This window comes from Macaca thibetana, chromosome 18 (assembly GCF_024542745.1).
Source record: "Macaca thibetana thibetana isolate TM-01 chromosome 18, ASM2454274v1, whole genome shotgun sequence".
NCBI lineage: Eukaryota > Metazoa > Chordata > Mammalia > Primates > Cercopithecidae > Macaca > Macaca thibetana.
Window position 1 is genome coordinate 55,269,229 of NC_065595.1, and position 14,130 is coordinate 55,283,358.

Sequence of the window (14,130 nt, forward strand, 5' to 3'; positions counted from 1 at the left end):
GCTGCAGCAAATTGCAAACTTCTTGGAACAGGAATTTAGATGTTGTATCTCCAGGCCCTTAATCAACTGGCTATTAACCACATAGGTGCTTAAGAAATGTTTGCTTACGGAAGTCGTCACAAGGCAGCCTTAGAAATTCATTGTGAAGATAAATAACTTTACGGTAGGAATACGTTGGTAAATAGCTACAAACTACTCTGCATTAAAGTTGGAGTACTGAAGTTGCTTTTCTATTGTGTTTTTCTTTTACCAAATTTCGTGTTAAAGATAAAGCGGAAATAGGCTGGCACGAAGGCCACACCTGTAATCCCAGCACTTTGGGAGGCTGAGGCGGGTGGATCATGAGGTCAGGAGATCGAGACCATCCTGGCTAACACAGTGAAACCCGGTCTCTATTGAAAATACAAAAAATTAGCCAGGCATGGTGGCATGTGCCTGTAATCCCAGCTACTCAGGAGGCTGAGGCAGGAGAATTGCTTGAACCCGGGAGGCGGAGGTTGCAGTGAGCCGAGATCGCACCACTGCACTCCGGCCTTAGCCAAAGAGCGAGACTCCATCACAAAAAATAAAAAAATAAATAAATAAGATAAAGGGGGAATAATGGAAGAAAGAAATTCGGGTATATCTTTCTGATTGGAAGAGGAGAAACTTTTTATTTTGTTGCAAATTGTGCAAGTGAGTGTGTGTGTGTGTGTGTGTGTGTGTGTGTGTATATGTGTGTTTAACCTCCCCTAAGGCTAATTTCCTCCCATTCAGCATCCTCCTTCAAGGAATTTCACTGTAGAGAGTGGTAATAAATTCACAATTGGCATGTTCTCCTTGATAACAGTACATCTGTGATATTTCTCTTTGGTCTTCAAGGACCGTGATAGACCTGTAGAACAATCAAGCAAAACCACAGAAAGTCTAAACTTCAACAGTGCGATTTTGTTTAATACAGAGATCATTCTTTCTGTCTGAGAAGATTTTATAGTCAAAGGAAAGAACAAATAGATGACAGGTTCCTTTTTTTCTTCTGTAAAACAATTTAATAACTTTCAGAGAATAGAGTGTTTAGAAAATAAACATTGCAGGAAAAAAGTAAAAGGAGCACATTCTTACCCGTGACCACAGGAGCTCTTTGGACTGGCTGGTGCCCAGCCAGGTCTCTGCCTGGGATGCCCATCATAATCCTGCGAAGTTGAGGCTGATGTGGTTCCGGGGATGCTCGGCCCTTTGCCACCCCATCGATTGCTTTTGTTTTTGTTTGTGTTTTGTTTGTTTGTTTACCTTTAGTTGACAGTAATAAAAAAATGAGGCAGCAGAGCAGCAGGCGAGTGTGGGACAGACGGCTGCACAGTCTGGCAATGCTGCCTGCCTTCATTAGAGCCTGCTTGCCATTTTATAACAGTGTGCGATTTATTTCCCCTAAATCTGTTTTCGTCTTATGGGATTTCAAGTTAGAATGCGTATCTAGAGCCCAGAAAGCACAAAATAATGATCCCGCCCTTTGGTTTTTGAAAACCAGGAAGGCTTTCTGTTTCTTGTTAACTCTTTGTAGCCTGAAGGTAACATTTTCTGTGTTCTTAAAAAGTATGAACAGAAATCAGGGATTGTGATTTGAACATACTTGTAGGGGAGGAGTGCTTTCAGATATGGTTTATTCTAAACAGATACTACTCCCTGATTATCTCTTTAGGTGTGGGACTTCTAAATATGTCACTAAACCTAGAAGGCTAGTTGTGAGTACACACATGAACTTTAAATACAGCATCATTAGACAGTTAATTACACTTAGCACAAGATGGTTGTTAACCTGAGATGCACCATTTGCAGTGATTTGGGGAGATTTTGGTATGGAATGCATTCATCTAAATTATTTGTTTATTTATTTGGCATAGAATTCCTGAATATGTGACATGGGTTATAATGCCTTTTTATTTTCAGACAATATCCTTGAAAGAAAGAACTCGGGCAGCTTTCTAAAGTCTCAAAAACCCTCTGTTTTTACTAGTTCAGTGTAGTGTTGGGGCCACTTTTTCTTTAATTTTTTTTAGACAGTTTTAGGCTATTAAGATCCTGGAGGTCATGGTCATCACAGTGAAGCTAAGACTTACTTTTTTTCAGGTAGTATGTATTTTTTAGTTGGTAGTTTCTTGAACTCACTGGGCACTGTGTGGGTTGACTTAAGATTGAGTAATTCATGCCATGGCTGTTTAATTTGGTGAAAAGCTGGCTATGATCAGAGAACAAACTGTTAGGAAGTGGTCCAGTTTTAAATTTGCATGAGTATATAAGTAGAGTATTTTGGGTTCATTCATCTCTTGCCAGTCTTAGTTGTTAAGTAATCTTATTGCATTCATATTTACATCATCCTCAGAATCTTGTGTTTCTGCCACTCTCATAAAAACTGACTCTGGTTTTTAAGGTAGAGCTTCATGCTTGGAATTAACCAGGAAAAGCCTCATTTATATCTCCAGCAAGAGGGACAGAGGGCCTGCACTGTGTACTTGCTGCCAGAAGTTTTTATAGTAATACTTTGTATCTAGGCTCTGGCTCTTACCATTAAATGTGCTTTTTATAGAGTACCAAGTTATAAATGTAGTGCAGCTACGGCATATTAATCTTACTGCAGAGATTTAATGAGGCAGTTGTTTTGCGATGGACACTATTGGGAGCAGAGAGCGACAGAGTTTTACTTTACCACTGAGCTGCAGAAATATTCCTTGCCTGGTAATAATTATAACCACATGATCTCTTAGTTTTTCTTTCTTTTGCCAGTGCTTTTCCATGCAAAAGTGGCTTGGAAGGAGGTCCATTTTGAGGCAGTGAAATGGATTGGAAATTGGGCTGTTTTCTCAGTAGTTTGACATTTTAGCTTTGATCAGGCATGGGATCCTTGTTGCACAGAGAGAAATATGTAAGATGAGTTTCAAGAATACAGATAGTCTTTGCCAGTCCACTGAGATGGCTTTTAGATATTCATTACTTTTACTTGACTTTTATATAGGTTATAAAAAGTAAATGTGGTGAAACCTCATTTTTACATGGACAGAACAGAATTTCTGCTGGTTGGCCTTAAACTGATCCCACACTTGAAATTAATTGAAGTCCATGGGTTTATTGCCTCCAACACTTTTAAGCCAGTGTAATTTTTCATTTCCCCCACAGTTGTAATTTTATTAAAGCGAGTTATAGCAATAACAATTCTTAAGAAGAGGAAGATGAGACCGAGAAAAGAACCACCTGCCAGAGAGCATAATCAGGGAAAAGAATGCTTCTTTTAAATTCCTATTTATAAGTAATGTTAACAAAATTGGAAACAGAAAGCTGCCACTTACTTTTGTAATAATAATTGTGCGTGTGTTCCAAAATTCAGCATTTTATCCAATCAGAACGATATAAATCCAGTGTCCCATAGCACCCTTTTCAGAGGATGAGGTGGAAAGTTGGTTGAGGAGGTGAGATCATTTGTGTTGAATGCAACATGTTTGGGCACCATCATTTATGGTAGGGGGAGAGAAAGTGGTGCCTGCAGCTATGACACAGTTTGTAGTTGCAGTGTAGAGAGTTTGGAGATATTTTAAAATATAACCCTTTGCGTGGATTTATAGCATAACAATGGAGTTGGGAGAACAATGATCCTTCCTGCAGTGGTGCTGGGGGCAGGGCAGTACTTACAGGCGTGGACCTTGTATTTATAACCCCTTAGGCTGAAGTCAGAGGTTTGAATGGCTAGCAGAGTAATACAATTATTTTTTATGATTGGATCTCAAAGGACTTTATAAAAACTACATCACTAAGTCCATGTGCAATTATTGAAGTGTAGCCACCTGTGGGAAAGAAATGGTTGACAGTGTTAGCTTTCTAGAATCTTCCTACATCAACTGGCATTAGGGATGCAAACCCCTAGCACAAATAAACACATCTTTTGAATGGGCAAAAAAGACTTTTTCATGAAAGTGGAGGCTGGAAAAATCTTACAAGGAGAGAGACTGAGATTCCAGTACTCATTACACCAAGGCATCGTAGGCTATAATCGAACCCGCTTCCCAGAGGATCCCTCTTAAGTGTTGACCTAAAAACAAATTCGCCAGTTGGCTGGAGCATGCATCCTAAAGTTGCAGCAGAAGTGAATAAGCTTGACTGACTTCAGTCCCTGAAGGGTTCTATCTGTAAATGCAGAAGTGGAAGCAAAACTATTTTTTATTAGTCTTAAAATGACCCTCATTTTAATAACTAGCCACAGTGTTGGAAGCATGGACTGGGGTCAGTTCTTCAGCTTTTAAGAGCGAAACCATCATGCATTCTTCTATGTTTGTATTTTTGATACTGGATTCATGGAACGTGTCTATATTCTCGAATAATAAGGAAAGTGAGTTTTTATCATTATTCTCTGTATGGTACTTAAAGTATTCACAGAGTCTCCTTATTTAAAAACAAACAGGTCTGCAAACTGGATGTGTAGCATTTAAATAATCATATTGAAATTCAGACCTAACAGCGACATTTCCCTGAGTGCTATCAGTTTTTTTGAGAAACTAGAAACTCATACTAAACAACCAAGAGTATTCATGAGTACATGCTGCCTTCCAATAAGTGTTTTAATGGTGTGGGGGTCAGTTTGCCATAGGTGGGACAGTTATTTATTTTCCTGAATTGCTGTCTAGTTTGGCAGTATTTCATCACTTGGTTTTAGTTTGTCGGAGATCTTTGAATCATTGCCATTTTTTTTTTTTTTTTTTTTTTTGCATCTGTAGCCCCAGATGAAATATTTGAGAGAAGCAAACCCAAATATGGTGGGTCCTATAGTATCAGCTTTGGAAAATGTAGGCATGCGGGTGTTTTTTACTTTAGAGGTAACTGGTCTGTTCCTGTTTACAGAGAAAATACCAGTAAAGGACTTTTAAAGGTAGTCTCTATTTTTTTCTCCTTCTCTTTCTCACCATCACTAAATAATATTTACTAAGCACTCACCTGGACATAGAACTGTGCTGGGCAGAGTACAAGACAAATGCAAAATCCCTGTGATTACTCCCCCAGGAATGAGCAGTCTCAATCCTGGTATACTGAAATGGGCACTGTGTAGAATGCTGAGATAATAATTTTCCAGATGGCAAATCAACCCAAATTACCAATGTACTTAAACAGTGTGTTCTTTTTGAAAAAACCCAACAAACAAAACTACGTGCTCTTTGAGATGGGAATTTTGCTTTTTTTTAAAGAACCCGAGAGATGATCAGATACATTGTGATATAAGTTGATTTTGGCATATGTGAATCATTGGAAGGGTGGTGATATAGTTATGTTTATTGCAGATGTGAAGAAAGGCCCTCGAACAACTGCCAGACAAAAAAGGGAATATAAGTGACTTGTAGAAGAAGCATTCGTAGAAACGTGCTATGTGCAAAATAGCAGAAAACAATCTCAGAGCGCAGGATATTCGTGTGGTGGCGTTTATGGACTTTTTTGAGAAATACTTGGTTATTTTTGATTCCGTGGATTCTTGATTGTAGCATTTAATGAGATATTTAAAATATTAAATAGCTGGGTATGGCAGTGTGTGCCTGTGGTCCCAACTACTCAGGAGGCTGAGGCAGGAGGATTGCTTGAGGCCAGGAGTTGGAGGCTGCAGTGAGCTCTGATAGTGCCTATGAATAGCCACTGCACCTCAGCTTGGGCTACATGGTAAGAGCCATCTCTGAAAAGCAAAATTTAAAAAAATTGATTATATTTATATTTAAATTGTGATATTTATTGTAGCCATTAAAAGTAATATTGTAGTCATATAAAAATGTGACTACAGATAATGCCTTACCTATTTCTTAGGTGTCTTGATACAGTTCTTTTGTAACCATTTCATTGACTAGTCAAAGCCTTATAGAAAATAGAAATCTCTGGTTTAATTTTACTGTATTTTGAGATATAGTTTATTTATGAGTTTGGAGGACTTTTTGCTACTGGAAATCAGTGACCCATAAATTCAGTCACTGATTGTATTACCCTATTATCTTAATTTCCCCCAAAGAGATACTCTTCTGCCCCCTCCCCATGGTTCCTTTCTCCCTCCCTCTTTGGGAGGAATTGAGTCAAAGGACAGCGTCACTAATCAAAAAGCATTTATTGAGCTCTAAGTAAAAGCATTCCACGTGCTTTTTTCTCCCTGTACTCCCGCACCTCTCCTTGCTGTTTGTGTATCATTTTTAGGGTTAAAATGGAACTATTTTTAATTTTCACAACATTTAGTTTTTCAATGCTAGTAATGCCAACTCAAGTTGTTGACTTCATTATTATTTATAATTGCTTTTCATATATCTTATTTCACTTTTTTGGATAATTTTGAAAACAAGAGACATACATTTACACTTGAGTTTGCGTTTGTAAGAATGTTTTTGCTATGTGATACAGCTTATTTTGCTATCAGTGTCTAACAAATAATGGAGTAGCTGTGTGTTTTGACCAGTTTATAAGTAAAGGTCAATTTTGTGCCTATGGTGATTACCTTAGCTTATTCTAGACTTTTGGCTAATTCTGGTAATTTCCCACGAAAGAGTATATTTAGCAGAAAAAGAGTTCATTCTTAATCACAGTGGGTTTTTTTTTTCTTTTGCATTGGAGACTGTTTAATTTTAAAAGTGATTTATCTCTCTCTTTTAAGCAAAAACTAAAAGGCTATGAAAAAAAATGGCAAAGTCAATCTTAGGAGTAGACGAGTGATTTGATGGGAGAGATAGGAAAAGGGCTACATGGTGGGGAAAGGGAAGAAGGCCTTTGATGATCACTAACTGAATAATTTTAGGAGAGGCTCACTTTTGATTCGTCTGTAATAAAATCTGCAATGAAGCCCTCCTATTGCAGCTTCAAGGAAAATGGTGTTTCTGTTTTTGGTAGCAAGAAGATTAAACGTTACTTTAAAAGAACCTGTCTTTAAACCCCATACTTACAGTGTTGATTTTTTTTCAGACCCCAACTGTAAACTTGAAGACAAGACTGAAGATGGAGAGGCGCTAGATTGTAAGAAGAGGCCGGAAGACGGGGAGGAGTTGGAAGACGAGGCTGTGCACAGCTGTGACAGCTGCCTCCAGGTGTTTGAATCGCTGAGCGATATCACAGAACACAAGATTAATCAATGTCAACTGACAGGTAAACAATACTTACCACTTTTTTGTCTTCTTGTACTGTTCTATTTCTGATTTTTTCAGTTTGTTCCTTTATGTGTTTTTCTCTTCAAATTATTTTATTGCTACACTTGAATACCTAGCTAAGTCTAGAGGTGCTTTTGAAAGAATTCTGAGGTGGCTGTTTGGGGTAACCTCAGTGTCACAGCCCTCTTAGATTTTGAAATGCACCTAGATGTTACGAGCTAATGAGTGTATTTTCTTTTTTAATTTTTTTTACATGATGCCATTTAGGAGCAGAACGTGAATATTGGATGACTAATATATTTTAAAAATCCTTTGCATACCTTTTCAAAGACAGCATGAGAAAGGAACATGTTAGCTCAGATAACATTTCCTGAAGGAAACCTTTCTGATCACCCTCTGCCTGAGTTAGCCACGTTGTTTTGTGTTCCCATAAAGTTTAATGCTTATCCTTGAGCACCACAGTTCTCACTGGGTATGTTCATTTTTCCATCTCACTCGTTAGACTGGAAGCTCATGGATGGCTGAAATTGTGTCTTATTCGTTCTTGCATTATCTAAGCCTAGCACAATACCTGGCCTATAGTAGGTACTCATTAAGGCTGGGAAGTTATTCTGCTATGCAGTTCCTTGGAAGAGACATATTTAAAGCAACATGTTGCATAGCATGTTTGATGTAATGGCTAAATAAAACTGGGACTCAGTTTAGCAAATATCTACCCCCTTTAAAATATATCCTACAAGAACGCATTCTATGAGCCTGGGTAGGGCATTTTACATAGAAGTCTGTAAGACACACATCATTCCACTCTTCCTGTTTGAAGCTGATGCCACTCCTTTGTGTGTGTATGTGTGTGTCTCTCTGTCTCTGCCTCTTATTTTCCCAGCACAAATCTTTCTTCAATTAAGCGAGTATGGGAAATGTGTTTACTGGACAAGTGGTTCTCTGTTTTCCATAGCATATTCATATTTTTATAAGATTTTAAAGTGTATTCTATTTTAACAAGGTTTTCTGAACAGATTATTGTGGAATGTTGGATTAAATCCATTAAATAGACTTCTTTATTAAAAGTGCCTTGTGGCTTTTCTCTTCAAAAAGGGATTGCAGTGAGCAAGTTTATTAGGCCCCAGAATCATCTTCCTTTCAGAAAACCCATAAACATTTTCTGGAACTAAAGTTTGAGAATCGATGTTGCTTATATAAATATTGGCCATACATATATATTTTACAGTTTATATATGCTTCTAGGGAGCAACTTTTATTTTGATACAATTCCAAACATACAGAAAACTTAGAAAATGGATATAAGGAACTTCCGTATCATTTATCTGTTTCACCAGTTGCTTACATTTTTCTCCATTTACTTTATTATTCTCTTTTTCTCTCTCCTATAGCATTTCTTTCTTAATCATTTGAGAGAAAGTTGGAGACATCACACCTCTATAAATATATCCTTTGTATTTCTGAAGCACAAATCTATTCTCTTACATATCTATAGTATACTTACTGAAACTGAGGTTAGTCTTTAGGCCAGGTGTGGTGGCTCACACCTGTAATCCTAGGGAGGCCGAAGCAGGTGGATCATCTGAGGTCAGGAGTTCAAGACCAGCCTGACCAACATGGTGAAACCCCATCTCTACTAAAAATAAAAATTAGCCAGGTGTGGTGGCGTGGGCCTGTAATCCCAACTACTCAGGAGGCTAAGGCAGGAGAATTGCTAGAACCCGGGAGGCATAGGTTGCAGTGAGTCGAGATCACGCCATTGCACTCCAGCCTGGGCAACAAGAATGAAACTCCGTCTCAAAAAAAAAAAGTTAACGTTTAATACAAATAGATACTACTATCTAATTCACAATCCATATTTAAATTTCAGCAGTTGTTTTAATAATGTCCTTGGTAGCTATTTTTTCCCCTCATCCAGGATTCAGGATCACGCATAACATTTAACTGTCATCTCTTTTACCTCCTTTAACCTGGAATGTTCTCTGAGCCTCTCTTTGCCTTTCCTGACTATGACATTTTTGAAGAGAAGCTACCAGTTAGTTTACAGAATACCCATCCATTTGGGTTTGTCTGATGTTTCCCAAGGATTAAATTCGGGTTACATAGGCTCCTGTAGTATTCAGGCTCCAAAGAAGCCAGAATCACCAAAGAAGTGATAGGCATCCTTCTCAGTGCATCAGATCGGGAAGTACATGATGTTAGTTTGTTACGATGTTGATGATGTTAACATTGAATATTTGTTTAAGGTGGTGTCTGCCAACAGTTTCCATTATAAAGTTACCATTTTCTCTTTCTCCATGGTTAATAATTTGTGGGAAGATAACTTTGAAACTATATAAATATCTACACTTCATAAAATGTTTTGTTTACCTACTTTTTTTTTTTTTTGAGATGGAGTCTTGCTCTATTGCCCAAGCTGGAGTGCAGTGGCACGATCTCGGCTCACTGCAACCTCTGCCTCCTGGGTTCAAGTGATTCTCCTGCCTTAGCCTCCCAAGTAGCTGGGACTACAGGTGCACACCACCATGCCCAGCTAACTTTTTGTACTTTTCAGTAGAGACAGGGTTTTGCTGTGTTGGCCAGGCTGGTCTCGAACTCTTGGCCTCAAGTGATCCGCCTGCCTTGGCCTCCCAAAGTGTTGGGATTATAGGCGTGAGCCACTGTGCTCAGCCATACTCACTGTTTTTAGGTCTATTGCAAGTTCATAATTTATCTATGTGTTAGCCTACTGTAATATTCTTTCTTATTCATTTATTTGTATATTCATGTTACCGTCATCTTTTGGGTTTTTATTTTATTCAGTCAGTCATAATTCATTACTCTCATTGTATTGATACCCAGATTGCCATAGATCTAGCCAATAGGAGTCCCTTCAAACAGGATCCTGTATGTGTTTAATATGCCTCCATCATTGTTTGAGAACTTTAGTTTCTGGTGCAAATTGATGCTCCAGTATCATCATGGTCTTTTCTTGTCCTAGTCCTGCAATCAGCCAGCAATTTTCTTTTCTTTTTCTTTTCTTTTTTCTTTTCTTTCTGCTGGTTCTTTATGAGGACAAAGATATTTAGAAACCAAGATATGGATACTATGTATAGTCAGTGCTATAAGTATACCATTACTTATAGACCTCAGTAGACAGAAGTAGGAAATGTACATGCATACTTAACTATAATATATAATACACATGTAATATAATTCATAAGATTCACCCATATACAAGTATATACACATACGTGTATTTTTCTCTACCCAATAAAAAAACCGTGTGTTCATACTGATACCTCCCATTCAATTCAGTACCTCAGGTATATCCTAGTCTTTCTCCTTTGTGTATCTCACTGCCTTCTTTAACAGACAGAAACCTGGCTTCCGTTATCCTTAGTAATGTGTTCACTCATTTGCTTGAGCCTAGAATATACAGTAAGTGGTTTCAAAATTGCTTACTGATACCACCATGATAGGCAAACTGAGTTTAATATTTGTTTATAATTGTTAATGCTATAATTTTTAGTGCAACATTTACATAGAGTGAAATTCATAAATTATAAGTATACAATTTGGTGAAACTTTGGCAAAATAAATACACCTATGTGACACGCCCTTCTTAAGATATAATTTCGTTTCAGAAAGTTCCCTCATGCTTCTTTCTGATCAATAATGCCCCACTGGAAGTAACCAGTTTTTGAGTTGTTTTAACTATAGATCCATTTTACCTATTCTAGAACTTCTTATAAATGAAATTATACGGCGTGCGCCCTTTTTTAGTGTGTCCAGCTTCTTTTGTTCAGCATGATGTCTATGAGATCCATTCATACTGTTGTGTATATAAGTAGTGTGTTTCTTTTTATTGCCGTGTAAGATTCCATTATATGAACATATCATTATTTGTTTTACATTCTCTTGTTAGTGGATACTTTGATTATTTTTAGTTTTTGACTATTATGAGTAAAATTCATAATAGTCAACCTTCTATATGGATCTTTTTGTGGACCTATGTTTTATTTCTCTCATTAGGAATAGAATTGCTGGGTCATTGGGTGAAGGGCATGAGATATGATATAGTTAATCTCTATTAGAAACTTCTAAACCCCTTTTCAGAATGATTGTGCCATTTACACTCCCACCAGCAATAGATGAGAGTTCTGGTTGTCGTACGTGCTTGCTAACTTTTATATTGTCCATCTTTAATTTTGACATTCTGTTGGGCATTTATTGGTATTTTTTGTGGATTTTCTAGCTCATATATATTTAATTGGCTTCATTTAAGGTGTATTTTTCCTAGAACATATCATTTTGGGAAAATCCCATTAAATGCAGATAATTAGTAAGATGCCATTTTCAGTAGAATAACTGGTGCTTTAAACAAAGCTTTGCTCATGTAGAATCAGCACTAACATTAGGATAAAGGCGTGGGAACTTCAGCATGCCCACTGGACTGACATGGCAGTGAGTATTAATCTAGCAAGAAATCCTGTCTTTGGTAAGAGTGGGTCCTCTCTCATGTTAAAAGTTATTTTAAAATTCATATAATTTAGAAAACAACCTTCAAGTTCTACTTAGTGAATAGTTAATTTTTACTGAGTGTCTGCGCTATAGTTATTCTTATGTTCAGCTCTATGAAATTGAATAAAAGCAAAAGGCATTATTTCTGTCTCATACAACTTTAATAATATCTGTGCAGGAAGTGCTGAAGTTTCCACACATGGTATGGCAAAGATTATGAGTTAAATTTTTTTAAAAAACTGATAAAATGTTTGGTTTATTTTGGTCTGAAGCTTTCTGAAAGTAGGGAATCTGTTCTGTGGTCACATACTACAGAGGTTAGTCAAAGGTAGAGAAGAAGAGGCTGTGCGTGGTGGCTCCTGTCTGTGATCCCAGCACTTTGGGAGGTTGAGGTGGGCAGGAGATTGAGACTAGCCTGGCCAAAATGGTGAAACCCCATCTCTACTAACAATACAAAAAAGTTAGCAGGGCATAGTGGCACACGCCTGTAGTCACAGCTACTTGGGAGGCTGAGGCAGGAGGATCACTTGAACCCAGGAGGCGGAGCTTGCAGTGAGCTAATATCGTGTCATAGCACTCCAGCCTAGGCGACAAGAGTGAAACTCTGTCTCAAAAAAAAGAAAAAAACAAACAAACAAACAACCAAACAAAAAAAAACTAGAGTCTTACTTGTCATCTGATGGATTTTATTTTCCTGTTGATTGTTGTTCAGGATGATTTCTTTGGGATGGTGGTATATTCGGGAGGCAAAGTAGAAGTGGAGGCCAAGGAGGAAGCAAAAAAAAAAAAAAAAAAAGGAGAAACGAAGTCAGGAATGATCCACGTTTGTTGAAGGTGTTAATGTTGAAGCTTGAGTTGGCTGAAGGTTACCCTCCAGTCTGATCTGGAAAAGATTAAAGACACTTGAAAGCATTTTAATTAAAAAAGTAATGTGATGCTTTTGCCTTCTTGCTTGGTTAGAGCCTTTTAGTCTAAGTTGGGAGGTCTGACAGTTCCAGTGTTTGCTTCCCACTGCTTGAATTCACTCTTGTTGCTGCTTCCCCACCCCTTACCCCCCGGCTGACAAAGTGCTGCATTTAGCAAAGGAAGGTATTTTTATATATACATTCTTTTTTTGCCTCTTGGTTTTATTACTTTTTTCTTTCCTTGTGTTTTTTTTATTTTTTTTTAAATTCGTTTTGCCTAACTTCATTCAGCCCTATTTGCATCTTTGCTGATTTTCCTCTAATTCCGGCCCTTTCTCTAAGATTCTTAATTTCCTTGTCCATATTTTCTCCTTTCCTTTCTCCCCGCCTGTTTGTGGTCTTATCTTGCCGCTTTCTCAATTTATTCTTTGTTCCTTGTGGATTCCCTTCTATTAATCTTGAAGTCATTCCTGACGTGTTTGGCCCTACCCAGCTAGACCATTGCCTGAAGACTTTTTGCTGAACAATCTGTGTAAAGCAAGAGGGAATCCTGAGCAGTGTGCTAGAGGGTTAATTATAGAGTACGATTAGAAGTGAAAGCTATCTTACAACTTGTTGATTTGCAAAATAACAGAAAAGGGATATATTCTATGTTCTGATGCCTGTGTGGGTTACTCAGGGTAGTTCTGTTATGAGAGAGCCATAGAAACCCTGCCTTAGTTTCTTCCCTTCTTTTAACTGAGGGTTTTCTTGGTAACTTAAGATCTGTTCCTTTGGTGGCTTTCATCCCCAAGGGTGACGCACATTCCTTGGAGAGCCTGCCTTGATGAAAACCTATTCACTCCATATCAAAAGTCTTGAAACTGAGCCAAGGCCAGACCAAGCCTTTGGAGATGAAGGTCAAATACAGAAGAACAAGATGATCAATTCTAGACCCAGATTTGAAGGTCAGCTATAAGATTATGTGCCAGGTCAAATAATGATTAGCTGTCCATGTGGACTGAAAGTTTAGACAGTGGATCCTGCAGGGATAAAGAAAATGCGAGTGTCACACACAGCTCATGGAGTCTGTCACTGAGAGGGTATTCTAGAATGTGGACAGTTTTCTGGACAAGCATCCTTGATCTAAGAAAGAACAGAACAGTCCCTGAAGATAGCAAAGGATGTGGTGACACTCACAGATGAGTTCTTTCTCGTTTGTCTCATGGTGCAATTTTCCTGGATTCTACAGTCCAACATGTATAAGTAAGTTATGTATCCTCCCTGCTTGAAGGAATAGGGGGAAAGGTGAAAGAAAAAATTAAATCCCTCTCTTCGATTTTAGCAATTCATGGAAACCACCTGTCTTGGCCCAGCCTTGCTGTCTTTTTCCTGGAGGCTAGGAAGGCAGGGGAATCAACACTCTAATGCTGTTGGGACTCTCTGATGCAGAAGACAGATTATCAAAATATATATTTAAAGAAGGAAAAGCACAGAGAACCTCTCATTTTACTAATCCACAAACCCTATCATTTCTTGCCAATTCCCTCAGGGGGTGGGGAGGGCTGGAAGCCAGAGGGGTCTCATCACACTGCTCAACAAAGATTTAATAGCAGGGT

The 14,130-nt window shown here is 38.1% G+C and overlaps 1 protein-coding gene across 3 annotated transcripts in view; it reads left to right on the top strand.

Annotated features, from left to right (window-relative positions):
* The window catches only part of ZNF521 (zinc finger protein 521), a 292,034-nt gene that overhangs the window by 22,807 nt on the left and 255,097 nt on the right, over positions 1–14,130 (top strand). For all 3 annotated transcript variants that reach the window (XM_050767943.1, XM_050767941.1, XM_050767942.1), the window contains one exon: positions 6,943–7,122. Coding sequence is in view for 2 of the 3 variants with exons in the window: in XM_050767941.1 (XP_050623898.1) it covers positions 6,943–7,122 (180 nt within the window). In the remaining variant the exon portion in view is untranslated. The remainder of the gene's footprint in view (positions 1–6,942; positions 7,123–14,130) is intronic.